Source organism: Chroicocephalus ridibundus, chromosome 1, assembly GCF_963924245.1.
Source record: "Chroicocephalus ridibundus chromosome 1, bChrRid1.1, whole genome shotgun sequence".
NCBI lineage: Eukaryota > Metazoa > Chordata > Aves > Charadriiformes > Laridae > Chroicocephalus > Chroicocephalus ridibundus.
In genome coordinates, this window is record NC_086284.1 from 137,857,767 (window position 1) to 137,874,402 (window position 16,636).

Consider the following 16,636-nt stretch of genomic DNA (forward strand, 5'->3'; position numbering starts at 1 on the left):
AAAAAAAAAATACAACAATAGGGTAAACCTGGCAGGCAGGAAAAAAAGCAAGAGATTTTTTTTTTTGCACTTAAAAAAAACAATGTAGAGAATATTTGATTTATCTTTGGGTCTTTTCCCAATCTGCATTGGAAAAATTGCATCATGACGCGAGTGAAGCCACCCACCGCCATACAGAAAGACTAATTAAGATTTTTGCAAATCAGTTCCAACTTGCAGTTAAAAAAAGAAAGCAAGGCAGCTTACCATTTGGCTGCCTCTTTTGGCTGAAAGCATGGATATCCATGGGAGAGAAGATGTTGGAATGTATTTCACGCAGGTCCTCCCCGGAGTACTTGCTGCAGGCCAAGATTGAATGCGTGTTCCAGTCAGTCCAGTACAACGTGTCCCCAAACAGCGTCAAAGCAAAAGGATGTGGAAGGGAGCCTTTAACCACTGCTTGCCTAATAGAATACAGGGAAGAAAACGTATGCTCAAACACAATTCATGCTATGGTTTTGCTTGAACATAGCTTTTGTGAAAAGAATTTTACAGTGCAAGTACCGTTGATCAGAACTTTCTATTTATTTATGGAGAACAAGCATAGTGCACCCACTTCAGGGAATGATATGGGGGAACATCCAATTTCCAGGCTGCCTATTGATGCTGAGATGGCTAAGAGATACCAACTGAAATGCTTACTTCGGTTTGTGGCTATTTCTAGCACCCTTTCATCACTCAATACCTGTGAGGCTCTATGTCACCATGCGCAAGTGAGGAGAATGCCAGCTCATTTTATGCAAGTCTGACTGCTGCCTGCTGATATATGATGTCCATCATTTTCAGCCTCAGCAGATTTCAAACTGAGACAGCATTTGGTCAATTAGCAGTCCATCCATCTCTTCCAGTTTCGCTCTTTTGAACCATCAGAAAAAAATACTCTAATAGCAAATAGCTTCACTATAAAGAAACCTGTAAAGTTACTTTTCATAATTCATTATTATGATAATTATTAAGCTATTGTTTTTATTATAAGCAATACCATTAAACAGAGTTCTACTGATCTTCTGCCATGGTAATGGTATCATTTCTGAGCAAACTGGGTCACTGCCTGTCTCCAGGTTCATAAACAAAATTAAAGAGTATACCCATATATTTTATGTATATATACACAAACACATGCTCATTAGCCATCACAAAAATGCAGCACAAACATTACTGAAGACAGTTTTTCCAGGTTCTTGTGATGTAGAAACTAATTATCTGTACCCAGGTTCCTCAGAACTGGAATTAAAGTACCTCATTTCTTACAGTTATTTTACTCAGAATCAGAGAAAAACTTAGGATGCAGAGGACCCTGGAGGTCATCTTGACCAACACCCTGCTCAAAGCAGGGCCATGCAAGTACCATTTACACAAGTGCTTGTTCCCACCTCCTTTCTTCTTAACTGTGTGGGTGCACAGGCGTTCCACGTATGCAAGCTCCCACTGAACAGTGGAGATCACCATCACCATCCCCCTCCCGGACTGAAAGCGTAAGGGATTGACACACAGCTCCGCTACTCCTTCAATACAGGGTACACTATGAACACCAGTCTCCCAGTTTTCTTCTTGCAGGGAAGAGAGTCATTATCTGTATTTTGACTGAGAAACCCCCCCCCACACTGTATGCATCACTTTTGCAAAGAAGTTGGTAACTGAAGTAGTTTAGTAGAGGACAAAATTACTCTTATTTTTCCAAGTATTTTCTGTTAAAATACAACAGAAGAGTATATTAAAGCAAGAAACTTGAAGGTGTCTTCTGCCAATGATTCTGAATATAAAGAGACTGCAGTCATTACTGCTTTTTCACCTTAGCTTCTGGAAAAAGATGCATTATCTTTAAAGCTTCTATTTTTTTCTGCTCCCAAGAAAAACACATACATTCCCTTACTTGTCAGTCTAGTGTTCCAATTCTACACCAAACAAAATTTTCTATTTCTTGATATTTTGCACTCGAAAGTAGGACATATTATCTTTTCTTTCTTATCTCTGTCTGGAGTCAGGTATATATTTGCTTCTAATTAAATGCACCAACTAAGCATCTTACAAGAGACTATTGTAATATAATTTACAGCTGAAACCTACCAGCCAAACAGTGAAGCCAGAATGACACAACACGCTCCTGTACCAAGAATAAAGGCATTCTAATTCTGTAAACATTTTTACCAACCCCACCCCCAAACCCTAAATGCCTTCAGATTTGAATAATTTTAGTTTATAGCAGGCTTGGTGACTATCTAAGTCTTTATGACAAATTTATGACATTCGTCATATGGGACAGACACAATAAAAGTTCAAAGCTCTCACTATAACCAAACCTGCACCAAAGACAGCATTCCCATGCACAAGGGGAGATACATTTTTCTGAAGCATTCTGACTATCTTGCAATTCACTTAAAAGAACAACGAAAAAAAACAAAAAAGAAGAAAAAAGAGGATTTTTAAATGCCATTATTACCCACCATTCCTGGTTGGAATAAATCTTCGAGTACAACAGGCACTGTTAAATGTGCCCAACTTTTGGACAACCATCTGTTCATATGACAATGCATAAGGTGAACTGTGACCCTTATTTAAACCAGCCCTTATCTGGAGAGGTTCAGGAGCACTTCATTTGACTGCACCATCAGCTATGGCCTTGAAGCAATTACTCTTAAACTTGTATAATTTTTCTCAGCGGATATGAGGTACCGTCACATAAAGATGGCTTTGGGCCCAAATACAACAGCATGTATTTCTTGCATCTCATTAAGGTGAGTATTACCAGTAACATGTACTCCATACCCCCTGTTTTCAACAACCATTACGAGGCAATAGCTCACTTCCAATCAGCAAAACCAGCAGAGCCTTTTTCCCCCATCTGGACATACTCCAAAGGCTGCAGCGTCAGCCTCATGGTGTGTGTCAGCACAGAAGCAGTGGCCAAGCTGCACTAAACGAGTCTCCATAGCCTAATGGGGGGGAGGGCGGGATGGAGAGCCAAGGTGCTAAAAAAAAGGAAAAGGAAGGGGTGAGGGAACAAGAAATGTCCTTCCGATGGCTGCCACGAAGCAGTTACACTTTAGCATGATCTGAGTTAGGAACTGCAGAGCTCTGGTTTTGGCAGGTGAGAAGAGGGGTCCTGACTTCTGCCTCTAGTAAATACACTCGGGTGAATAAAGGGGACCAGAAAGTCACCCGTAGCACTCAACTGCTGTGCACGGTTGACGGGAGTAGGTGCTTCCCACCTACAGGGTGTTTTACAAGTACTGATGCGGGGTCGGGGAGCAGTCAAGTCTCCACATTTCTGGCCTCTCTAATAAAGCCACCAACTTGGGTACCAGGTACGGTGCTGCAGGTTTAATTGGACTGACAGGACCCAACAGCTCTTTGGCAGCAACTACCTTCAGCCTCTATATTATCAGCCCAGGCTTGATTGGAACACGCGATACGACAGCAAAAAGCACTACATCCTATTATCCTTCACTAAGCTCTTCAGTTCCGTCAAACTGCTGTACTCATTATCATTAGTTTCGTTAAAAAGAGACACTAGAGATGATGAGAAAGCGAGAGATGAGAATAAGGAGTAATGTTATTCATTCAGCAGACTTCTCTAGGGCTTCAACAACACGCAAATTGTCTACATATTAGACGGCTCTAACCACACACTAACTATTAATCTTCCCCGTGCCAGGCAAATAATCACACAAATTTGGCTTAAAAATCTTGATGGCAATTGACATTTAAAACATCACCATCTCTGCTTTGTTTAATTGGTTGGGAAGGAAATGCAGAAGGGGAGAGTGGAGAAGGAAGGTGAGAAAAGAAAAAGAGGGAGAAAACAAGCAGTTTCCACAGAAATTAAGTTCCATCTGTGCTGTGTATCGTGATTTCCTAAATACAACTTTATAGTATCGTCATGGTAATCAGAGATACAATTACAGTAAAAACTTCTAATAGTAAAGAGTTTTCTACTGCCTGAAGAAAACATAGATCCAATTTAAATACATTTACCTGTGTTCTATTCTTATTCTGTTAAAGAGGCCTGTGAAATACTTTGTGAAGATAAAGAAAAAGGAAACAAATAACAAATAAAAGTTAAAGCAGGCATTACAAAAGGGGCTACTGAACTCTGAAATGGAATACATACATGAAAATTCATTGACAATCTATCCAGTTGTATACTAACAATGACAAAAAAAGCTCCTGCTTCAGGATAATATGCATTTCAGACAAAGACTAAACTCGCTTGACATAAAAAACAACAATAAAATAACCAAAAAAAGATCAACTTTGAATTCATATCCTTTATCACAACCAGGATTTCCTAAGTCTACCTTTATTTATTTCTTTTTCAACTAACACTAGCATTCAAATCCAAAGCTAGATTACAGCTATGAAATTTAGGAATTCCTCACACCAAAATAAAGCCACCCAAAATCAGGATAACACAAATTTAAAATATCATGAGAATTTTGATTTTTTTTTCCAGAAATTTAATAGATAATGCTTTACATTCAAGCATAATGGCATTTCTCCATAAAACACACACAAGCACCTTCTATTCTCGCTGCATTAACAGTTCCCTAATTTAAAAAATTGATGAAAACACCTGCAGAAAACATGGGGTACTTGAGACATCCTGGCCTGTACATCTCTGAACCATTAACATTCCAGCTTCACAGTATCTAAACTCCTTTCAGGTGACCTCTGAGGCTGCCTGCATTCAATCTCCAGGGCAGGGTGTAAGAATTTTCACATTTATGTTTCAATCCATTTTTCCATGTCCCTCTGGAGGATCTTGTACCTATTACCATCTCCTATGCTATCAGACAGAGGGAAAGAAAAAAAAAAAAAAATCTACTGTTGTATCAGTCCTTGCAATCCCATTTCAATAGGACTGGGAAAAAGATGAAAGTAATTCATTTTAATACTATATTCTCAATGCTAGAGAGTGAATATAAGAGATAGAACCGTATTAAAGCTCTCTTCTCATGCCTCTAAACACCACTCACCCAAAATAAGAAGGGCAAGTAAAGACAAATGATGAAAATGAAGGATTAAATCAACCAGCCAGTGAGACACAGTGCACATGGGCAGCCTGAGGATATGGTAGGACCTGGACGAGAGACCATGCTGAGCAGCTATGGGCAGGCTCACGGCAGTGACCTTTTCCACCAGTGGGACAAGGAAGTAGGACATACATCCATAGCCTGAGACAGGGAGGATTAACCACCATCCCAAACGGGCTGTTCAGAAAGTATGGAAGTGCCCGATGTTTGCTTGGTCATTTACACTGATCTGAGATGCCTTAATTTCACAAAGAAAATCTGATTCTCCAACAGTAAGGTACAGTGAGTGACACAATTACACAGAAAATGTAAGTGAACTTACATAAGTATACATACGTTCACTGTGTTTTTTACCCAAAGATCTCTGTTTCTGTAACTTGAAGAATGAATGTGAATACCTGCTTTTTAGAATATCATAGATCATTGATCCGGGTAAATAAAGAAGGGTCAAATATTTCTAGTGTAGGTATACTTCCACCTTACTTGATAAATCATTTGGAACAGACTGATTCTACCTGCAAAATGAAGAAATTCATTAATGAGATACACTATGCAATCTCCATAATTAGTGGCTAAGAAAACTCGAGTTTTAAGCAGTGAAAAACTAGGACAGAAGCAAAAAATGGAGTGACATTTAAGTTTTCATTTGAAGCTCATACTGAATATGACATGGCGATGATACTAAAATGAGCAGGTGCAGTGTTTGTACTGTTTGTTTGGCGAAAGCATACACTACCCTTTTCTGCTGCATTTTCTTATACCAGCTTCATTCAGGAGGGATACACATCCTTGCTAGCATCTGGATGTGTGTTGGACATTAAATTTCTAATAAGGAAAAATGAGAGCTAACATTTCTTTCCAAGGGAATATTTCCATGTGACAAGACTTGCACCTTTCTTGGGATCTCTCCTTGGTGTTTTTATTCCTATCATGAGAAAAACCCTGTTTGGATGTGACCAAAGCAATACTGACATTGTAGTTATCAACAAACGTAAGCAGCAGGAACATATTGCTTGTTTTTATACAGCAAGACACTGTGTGAAGCATGCCTTAGTAGGCAACTTCATATACTCTGCCAAAATTTACCATATTGGCATCCAATGACAATATTAAAAGCTGGAAATTCATACCATCTAGAGGTAAAAGCTTTCTGATTAGTCTACATGTTGTTGAAAAAGTCTTTACAGGATGCTCATATCTGCATTTGCTGGATTTTTAATTATTTTCCTTCTTATGCTATACCATTTTCAGTTAAAAATACCTGGGGGCTATACTCTTATCAGGCTTTTTTTTTTTTTTCCCCTTGGTATAAGCAAAACAAAACAGAAAGTTGTTATGCTACAATTACCATCACATCTTCCTTCATGAAGGATTAAAAATGTAAAGACCCGTCTTCTGAGCCTTGCTTTTGGTGATCATCATGTTAAAGAAAGCATGTAACAGATAGGCTTGCATGAAGCAAATTACAATATTTTACACAAAATGTTTCTCTCCATCTACAGATTACTTAATGCCTGAGCATTCAGGAAATCACAAGAATTACACATTTTCAACTTGTGACAATTGGAAACATTAGCAGGTGGCCAAAGCGCTTAGAGCACAAATCCTGCACACCATCAGATGAAGAAGCATGAAAGACCAACAGACAACTGTATAACACCACACTGAGGATGCCACAAGGAGGACAGGTAGCTCTCGTTCCCTCAGAAGCTTACATTCCAAAACATTTGCAAAAAGCAAACGTGGAAAACTAAGCTGCATTTTTACCATGAATGCTTGTTCAAATATTCCTATCACAATACAAGTCTGTCTCTAATTACCTGAGAAAGTAAAGAGGAAACATGACTTGTGGGATACGAGACTATCTTTTAAAAACAAAATATTTCCTCTTTTGCCACTTCTTTAAGCCAAGATTGCCACATGTTTCCAGAAAGTATACGTAACAAATAACAGGTCTAGAAATGACATTTCAAATCCCACCTTCGATGCAAGTCTGAAAAAGTCAATCAGAAGTAAAACCACAGTTGAGAAATGAAGTCATTCTGCGGGTCATTTTTCAGGCAAACACCATCGTCACAAGCAGTGTAGATGCAAGGCTTCTGCCAAGAGGGGAGGAGACTGGGAAGCCAGCAGGAAGACATGAGGGGTTTTAGAAGGAAGGTGCACCAGTAGATCCACTCACTGCAGAGTGGCCTGTGGTGCTTCCTAACTGAAGCTGCTCTTCCTTTGCCTTTTAGCAGGGCTGTGATCCTGGACTAAGTCTGCATTTACCATCTCAGGTCTTTGAAGCAGTATTGCTCTGTTGATCCACCTGGGTTAATCACCCTGTACTAATTATTTTTATTTAAAGTCAGAAATATGCAGAGACCTGTGACCTAGCATCTCTATCTATATACACAGTGCACGTGTATCACACACAGTCAACTAAGATGTTTTAAAGCTCCACCTTTCCAGCATTTTATTTCAGAAGGACCTTGGGGAAAAACCAAGAAATTCACCCTAGCTCTGTGTCCAAATAATCTAATTAATTCTGCTTTTGCAGGCTTCTCTAGAAATTTTAATTAGGGCAGTATTCCTCTTCTGCACTGGCCTGTAATGTGTTGGTGAGGTATTGAAACAGGGTTTTCACCATAGACTGATTCCTCGTCACTGCTTGAGGGTATTAAGCATTTTTTATCCCACAAATATACACAAAAAGATACACAGAACACAAAATTTTATACTTTGCACGTAATGTCATATATTGTACACATGATATGCAAATAATGAAAAAGAAACTCTTCTAAATGCAGGGACACGGTATTTTTAGTGTTTCATCAAATCTGCAACTAATCATCTGGCAGACAGACATGAGCTGATGCTTGAAAACAGAAACTAGAAAAATCAATGCTCAAGTGCAAACTTACGACATTCACCTCCTCACAAGAGCTTCCCAGCTTTCTGACAGTTGCTGAAAGTATGTTTTCTTACAGTGGCCTCAAAACCCATCTCATTAGCACAAACACTTCCTGGGGGACCTTGTAAGTGCATTTCCCTTCAGCCAGTAACGTGTTAACTTATTAATTAGAACTGCTGCTGCAGGGTAAAGGAAGCGAAAATTAATTCAAGAGCTGCCTTAGCAGGCCAACCTATCTCGGTACTCTACTCACAGGAGAGCTGTCTGCAATTCAGTTTTGTTTAATTAGTCCCACAAAAAGCAACTGTTCGCTCTGATAAGAGCGGGGCGAGAGCTGCAAAAAAACAAAACCATCTCTTCTATGCACCAATTTAATTTTTTAATTATTACATTCTGACATGAAAAACGGTTCGTTCCTTTCTCTCACTGGCAAACCAAGGGCATTAGTCATCAACTTCTGGGCTCTTCCTCTTTATTCTAATGAGCCCATCACCAGAGTAGCTGGGGCTAATAAGTCCCAGGGCTAGCAGGTAACGAATGATACATCATCCCTGCAAAATTTGCTGTAGAGGTTTTCTCATGAATTCACGACTCTGCCACATATTTACTGAGTGCTACTGCCAGCACTGTCATGCTGCTTGCTGGTTTTGACACAGAGGCTCACCGACTCCTGAAGGAGCCTACGTAGGTCCTGTCCAAAGAGGTGACCTAAGAAAAAAAATCAAGGTCATCTTTGTTTCTGCCCCTGCCTATTCCTCCCACCTGCCTACTGTACTCTTCCACTATCCAAACCCCTGCAAGCAAGCAGCAACGCATCCATGCATATCAATATCCTTCTCTGACACATAAATCTTTAAATTTTAATTCTTGTGTAGTGTCAGGTGTAGAGACTTGATAGTCAGACTACAGGAATAAAAAGACAAAAAAGTTATGGATTTCTTACAGATTTAGAAATATGCCAAGAACGTTTCCCTTTCACTCATTCCAGATTTTAGACCACTGAGGTGTGAGCCTCAATACTTTAATACTGTCAGTGACACTAATTAAAATCTTTTCCTATTTACGTGTATTCTCTCTCATCATCCAAACCACAAAAGTGGTTTTCTTGGAACTGTTTGAAATTCTTTTTTGATATAAAGATGTTAGTTCCCGCTAACTGTTTCTCACTTCCCCCAAAGCAATTAAAACTCATCTTGCTTTACACGAAGCTTTTACAATGACATTTATCTGCTATAGACTCTTTCCCACCTCATGTTATGCAACACTACAAAAACTTGAGACAGATAAAATCTTTATTCATCTGCTTCCTTTGCTAAAATTTACCAAAACTATTCAGATCTAGAACATCTTATCTTTATGAAGCTGTATGTCATTCAATAACTCAATTGTTTTTTGCATTTCTTCAATAGTTTCAGCTTCCAGACACATATTTTCCCAGACAGGTTGACAGTAGGTAAAGCACCAGAAAAACTAGTAATGCTTTGCAACAGTAAAAGGAAAAAATAAAATCCATTTTAATCAAAAGAAATTTAGACAGCAACAAAAAAATTAAACTTACTTTCTAAATATAAAGCAGCAGTTAGAAGAATGGTCCAAATATCAAGAACAAATCACTAAAACTAGCAGTTTCTAAATAAGCCAAAAAGTCTGTTTTAAGTTAGATTATGCATTCAGCCATAATGATCTTGTCTTCCCCCATTCTTAACTCCTAAGGAAAATTACTCTAAAAGGTAGCCTTCTTAAAAGGGGACTTGAAAAGGTGGCAGTTGAAAAAAAGCTGACCTAATCACACAATGTCATCTTTTCACAGGAAGCGAGGCCATTTGATCATTCTAGGTGAGTCTGTTCAGTAGCCATCTCCTCCAACTCCATACCCAATGCACCTTGTATCTCTTGGACAACCACTCAGGAAAGCAGGGATCACGAAAAAAGAAAAAAATATTTACTTTTTACAAGTTTTCCTTTACAAATTGATGGCCATGAAGATGCAAGCAACCCTAAACCCCCCCGCCCTGTATTTGAGCCACCTGACAAGAGGAGCAGCTGAAATAAGTTGCCTAGGAACACTCTGTCAAGCTGCCAGACCCAGCAAGAGTGCACAGGGGACACAGACAGGAGGAAGGGATAATGCTGGGTGAAGGAATATAAGGAGCCATGGGTGCATTTGAGGGATGGCAAGAAGGAGGGAGAAAAAAGCAGGTTGTGTGTGTGCACAGGGCATAGGAACATACAGAGAGAAGCCAGAGGGACTGCTGCCAGGGTGGAGGGATAAGTAGAAACCCTTCTAACCCTAGATATTATTAGTTCTACTGTTCACAGGAAAACCTGGTTGTTTTTTCTTTTTTGGGGGGCATGGGGTTGACTACAAGAAAAATACTGACAGCTTTGTGGGTTTTGGGTTTGGTGGGTTCCCCCCCCCCCCCCCACTTAAAAGGAAGATCTTGTTTTGTCTGCAGAATTAGAAATTGTCTTTTCTTTTTTAGTATAAGAAAAATCAGTTATTTAAAAAGATGAGTAAAATAATTAAGAGCCAAAATCCAGAATTACAGCTGCAAAATATCATATTGAGAAAGGTGAATTGCTGGATAACTGAAAGACAGTATTTAACAAAAAAGAATCACTTTAGACAGCCCCAGAAGACCTTTTTTCTTAAAACAGGCAGAGGCTAAGAGGTCACAGCAGAGAAAAAAATACATAAAACCCCACTGTAGAACAGCTTAACTTCTGCAATTCTTTCCTCTTCCCCCGCGCCCTCCCGATGATGTAATTGCAAAAGCAAAAAACAAAACAAAAATGCTTGAATGCAGATGTTGACTATTTTCTGAATCTTCAGAACTTTCTCACATGCCTTGGGAAAAACAGGTGCTGTTAGAAGCACTGCGTGCTTCTGAGCGCTTAAGGGAAGTCATATGTGCTTTCCTCTCTAGAGACAATCTCCCTTTCTCCCCCTCAAATGGTAACATATTAGCATAATACCATGAAATATTTCTGATACATTTCAGTACCAGTTTAAAAAATAAAACCAACAACTTTATTAGGCTGATTTTTTTGTTTGTTTTAATGAATATGTAAGAAAGAATTGGTAGATCTAAATTGCTTGTCTATACAGGTCTTTATTACAGGTTTCACCAATCCCAGAGAACCTATTCGGGAATGAGGTAACTGCTGGGACCCAGGTGACTTCACTTCTATGTCATGAAACAGCTGTTAGATTGCATCTCTGCAGACAGACAAGGTTGGTCTGCCCCTCACACCAAGAAAGATCAGCACCTTCGCAGCCTCATCTCTAGAATGAATCACCTCCAGTTTAGCCAAAGGCAGACCAGGAAATAAACACCATTAAAATAAAAACAGAATACCAAACCCAAGTATATTTGCAATGTTGTCCAACAGACCACCAGTAAGGGAAAAACTGCACAGAAGTCTGTATGAAAAGAAGATTGAAAATGCAGCAGTGACAGCACCAAACACCAAAGTAGCTCTGCAGCCAGAAAGACTGGGTAACACAGGGTGGCTTGTGCTCCGTGGAAAAAGCGTATTACAGATTTGGACAGTGGTGGTGTCGATTTTTGATCGGTGGACACTTTTCAAGCAATTAACATTTCAAAAATCATCTCTACATCCTGCCTCATTTTCCAGGGGATGCTATTGAAAGCAGTACCATTTAAGGCATCGGCAGATACATGCTCTCTTCCTAGAAGGGCGTCAGCCAGACTGCAGCAGTGTCTTGTTATACTAAGGCAGTCCTTTCCCTCTCATATAAATAGAGAAGCACAAAAAGGGGTGACTCAAGACTAAAACAAGCCACTAAATTATCCCGTTGGACAAAGCCACCGAAGTGCATTTTAGGTGTGATCACAGTGGTAGTCATTTTGGAATGGTACTTTTCTTCTCACTGGCATTATTGTTTGGAGGGTGTGGTGGTTTTGGTTTTGCTTGTTTCTGTTACTCCTACAGCAACTGTGAGCATTTCATATTTGTGTGAGAAATCCACATTTGGACTGCAATTTTTCAGGTGGCAAGCTGTCACGTTGAGCCCCACGTGTGATTGCTTTCAGTCGAGACGACTCTTTTTGAAGTTCTGTTACACATCTGGTTTCATGATCTCTCTATTCTTATCACAGGAGATATACAACATTATAAATCATTTTTAACAGAGAAAAAGATTTTAGGGTATTCCCGTTAACCAGCACCAATTAAAAAAAAAAAAAAAAAGGACTCACGTTATTATTGTACATGACAATTCTTTTCCTTTTCTCTCCATTACCTGAAAACTTATGGAAGAGTCTTCCTTTTTTAAATAAAGTATCACTATAAAATATTTATCTCTTTTTTGGTAGTATTAAGTTCCCTTTCTTGTGAAATAAACAGCAGATGAAGGACTACTTCAAAATAGATATCCATATCTCCATGCTTTGAATTAACAAAGCTAATTACAATGTTATTATCACAATATTACAATATAAACCAAAGACACAAATATAAAACTGCATCCAAGTCTTGTTACCTTCTATAAACAAACACCATTACAAAAATACTGCATGAACTTTTGGTCACTTGACAAGCATAATTTAAGAAGAAAATGACATAACCTTTCAAACCAGTATTACACGAAACTATGAAATGCAAAATAATACCACAAGACAACACTGTTGTTGGTAATGAAACAGGATATGTTTCATGCATGCTGACTATGTTCCTACTCACAAGTCCACACAAAACACCAATCTTGTCAAGATGATTGATTTCTTGATGCCAGGTTAGCATGTGTGGTGAAAGAAGGGACAAGTCCCTAAGAGGTCAGAATGAAGGATATTTCATGTCTAGATAAACCAGCTAAAGCATCACAAAAATTTGCAAAGGATAATCTCAAAAAAAAAATCCTATCTCTGTATGACACCTTGGGCACAAGCTGCAATTCATTTGTGTCTGCAAACAGCACTTGTCAAAGCTATCTCATTTAACAAAGAGGGTCATCACCCAAATTAGGGATAAACCCACATATACAAAGTACCAGTTATACCCTTAATTAAGAAGTAGCCATGACTGGATCAAAACTAATTACATCATCACTATAAAACTGTTGGAGGAGAACAGTAATTTTAGCATAGTTCTCTGTAAAGACTGTCTTCCACTAATTTCCCAATCCCTAGGGATCAATGCAACTGAAATGCTGGTATACGATGATCCATTTTTTTCAAATTATTTCCTGCATTTCTGAATATCACAGCAACAGAGCACAGAAGACCTATTGAAAAGGGACAATTTTGCTACACAGTCTTACACAATTAAGAATAGGATTCAAGTATTTCTTTATGGGACTGGTTTTGAGAAAAGACTTGAGTTACAGGATACCCCAGAGAAGCACACATTCGACTTCAGTCTTGGAAAGGGGAGGATGGGAAAGGGTAAAAGTTTCTGATAGCATTAGTTTGCTTAAAATTTTGTGAGTGCCAACATAACAATTCCCTGCAACAGAGCTTATGATTTTATGTTGCTCAAGCAACATCTTCTAAGACAACCACTGCATTATATAGATCAAACAGAAACTTCTTACCTGTGACTTCCATCCAGATTTGATTTGTGGATGAAATTCAGTTTAGCATCTGCCCAATAAAGTTTCTGTTCCTCATAATCCAACGTCAGTCCATTTGGCCAATATATGTCTGTGTTGACTATAATGGAGCGGCTTGAACCATCCATCCCCGCACGTTCTATCTTTGGCACTTCTCCCCAGTCCGTCCAATACATGAACCTATAATTATTTTTAAAACAGAAAAGACAAAAAAAGAAAGCAATCACGTATAAATCTACAACTGGAACGTTGGATACAACTTTCAGTAAAGGCAAAGGTGCGCTCTGTTCTGCAGAGGCAGTGTCTGTGAAGCTCTGTTTATTGGGTAAGGCACACGTTCTATGAAAAACAACAGAGCAAAGTTACTTTACAAAAAGCTAAAGAAAAACAACGCCAGACAACCCCACAGAACTGTGTCACCTTATACTTCCATATGTTCCTTTCTTTCCTGGGTCAAGTGAGAAAGTCGGGGATATCCAACTGATCTTGACAATAATCTCAGAATTCAACATTAAACAGCGAAGACATATTACAGACTATCATAAAAGTACAACAACCTCTTCAACATAGGCCAGAGCCCTGGAGGAAACAGAAAAAGAAGGTGTGTGGCCCTGTAGCGGACATGGCAGTTGCATGCAAGGCAGTGAAGTGGATTTGATGGAAGACCAATTCATGTCCTTTTTTTCCAGAGAAATTCAGAGACAGGCAGCTAAGTCAACATGTTTAGAAGCACGGTTTGCATGCAGTGACCAGGCAAGACACTCCATAAAGTCTTTTAAAACTGGGGAAGCAAGTAAATTCTAAAACATGTTAGCATATACTGGCACGTGTTTAAACATTATTTAGCAAGTATGGGGGGAGGGAAGCTACCTAGTTAAGACTGAAGTGAAGGAAGGGAAACCACTTTATTATGGCTGGAGACTAGTGGGGGGTAAGAATATTTGTCCTTTCTCTGCAGGTGGTAAAAAATGTATTTACTTTTGTGGGTTGTTAACAGAATGCATAACTAAACAGTAGTAACATATAACATAAACAGATCAGACAAAGTGTATCCATGGTGCTTGCTCTGTTTTGTTGTTGCAGCTGGAACAGACAAGATGACTACTGTCCTAAATTGCTTCTCATAACCTCATGACATCTGCCAGCATACCTGCTCATATCTGTGCTCCCTAACCTGGCTCAGTCAAAACAATCCAGATTGGGAAAGATCTGAAGCCTTTAAACTAACCCAGATCATCACACAACCACAATATGTCACTGTATGGTGCCCACATGTGAAGAGGCCTGGCCACCCATCCTTTAAAGAAAAACAAATGTGCAACACATTTAAGAAACATTTGCAGATGAAGTTGTTCTTGGCAAAGAATTATTTTTTTTATTTTAAAAAGTCAGGAAATTCCATGTCATATTTTCCCCCTTAATTCATGTCTACAGCATGTTTGTTTTAATGCACAGCTATATCTGTGGACAGAAATGCAGCTGATTAACACAAATATTGCCCTATTCAGTCCCAAGTGAGTCATTCTTTACGGAGCAACGTGCCTGTCTTCAACATAGAGCACAAATATCTGAAAAGAACATGTGAGATTTCTGTAGGCATGAATGACTGCTAAACTGGTTTTCCATCAGGAAAAAGAAAAAAAAAAAACTCAGATAGGTAGCACAGTAGCAAGTCACCCGGTCAAGCTAAGCAATAAGAGAACTGTATACTCAAAAAAAAGAGAAGTTCAAAAAAGTCAGGCAGCATTTCACCAGCAAGCACATGTGAGAAAGAAGTGAGAAAAATAGAGATTCATGAAAACTTCTTTAAAAAGACCCTTCCTTGCCCCAGCTGTCAAGTCCTAGCCTTCCAAATAGCTCTTCAAGGTTAATAGGTTCCAAGGCCCTGGGCACCTTGCTAGACTGATTTTTCAGTCTGAAACAGCTCATTAGTTGGTGTACAGCCTCATCTTCTTCCCCATCTGCCTCTCACCTCTCATGCACGCTGCAATTACTCAAGCAAAAACAGGTAAGGGAAGTTTGGTAACAAAGAAAAGCCTTCCCGGACTTCACAAAACCAGCCCTATTTCATTTGTCAGACGAGCACGCATGCACACAGATCTGGCTTTAAGATTCAGTAACATTTCCAATCAGCTCCAATGACCTCTACTCAGTTTCTCCAATGTGTTTCAGGTTTTCTTCCCCGCTATCACCTGTTTGTTTTCCTCCACCTTGCTTGAAAGCCTTCGGGATTTAATGTCTCCATTAAAACTCTTTGGAACCAGCCATGCTCCAGCGGATGGCACCAAGGGCTGTGCTTCACTTGGGAAGCCAGGCTTTTCATCACTGCAGAAGAATGCAGGTTATAGCTTGATGACCATTGCTTCCAGTAACAGTAGCTTTTAAGCAACTTCTTGCAGATATTTTTGTTTCCAGTACAGGGCTTACACAGCCATGGAGGAAACTGGATTCAAGGAACAGGTCTGGGCTAAAAATCAGCCATCAGTCTGAATGCATTCCAGTGCACAGCTCCATAAACACTTCCCACTTGCATGCAGGGTTCAGGTTTCTATAGCTGCCTCAACCAGCACAGGGGCCAACAGCACTCACTTTCTTACTCAAAGTGCACTTAGGGCCTTTTCTGCAACAGCTGAGCAAGTACAGGGTATAAGCACTGATTATAAAAGCAGGAGGAGATGGGAAGAACAGGGTAAAACAGCTGGAAGAAACACTCCTGTTGCAACCATACTTTAACTGTAACTGCTGCGGGGTGACAGCGACCTGGCTAGCAACGACAGTAGGCTGGGGGGGACAGACGGACACAGACACGACTATAAATTCCCATTACTGCAGAGAGATCTCTACAAATTTTTCTACAGAGATCTCAGATCCCTCTTCCAGGTAATAACAAGCTTTCACATATGTGTGCTGGCTCCTCCTTTCTGGAAGGCTTACAGATTCTTGTTTCATTATATAATGGCTGATAAGTAATCCATACGGAGACCATACAGAAAGGAAGACGTTACGACATACATACTTTTTGAACGATGATAAGCCAGTCATACAGACAAGGTAAGGGTCATTCTCCCTCCTCCCCAACGTCTTCAAACACGT

At 39.5% G+C, this 16,636-nt stretch overlaps 1 protein-coding gene across 3 annotated transcripts in view; it reads right to left on the reverse strand.

Moving 5' to 3' along the window:
- The window catches only part of LRP6 (LDL receptor related protein 6), a 129,810-nt gene that overhangs the window by 62,832 nt on the left and 50,342 nt on the right, over positions 1–16,636 (reverse strand). For all 3 annotated transcript variants that reach the window (XR_010073666.1, XM_063355443.1, XM_063355434.1), the window contains exons 3-4: positions 13,526–13,723; positions 247–443 (exon numbers count right to left, since the gene is read on the reverse strand). Coding sequence is in view for 2 of the 3 variants with exons in the window: in XM_063355443.1 (XP_063211513.1) it covers positions 247–443; positions 13,526–13,723 (395 nt within the window). In the remaining variant the exon portion in view is untranslated. The remainder of the gene's footprint in view (positions 1–246; positions 444–13,525; positions 13,724–16,636) is intronic.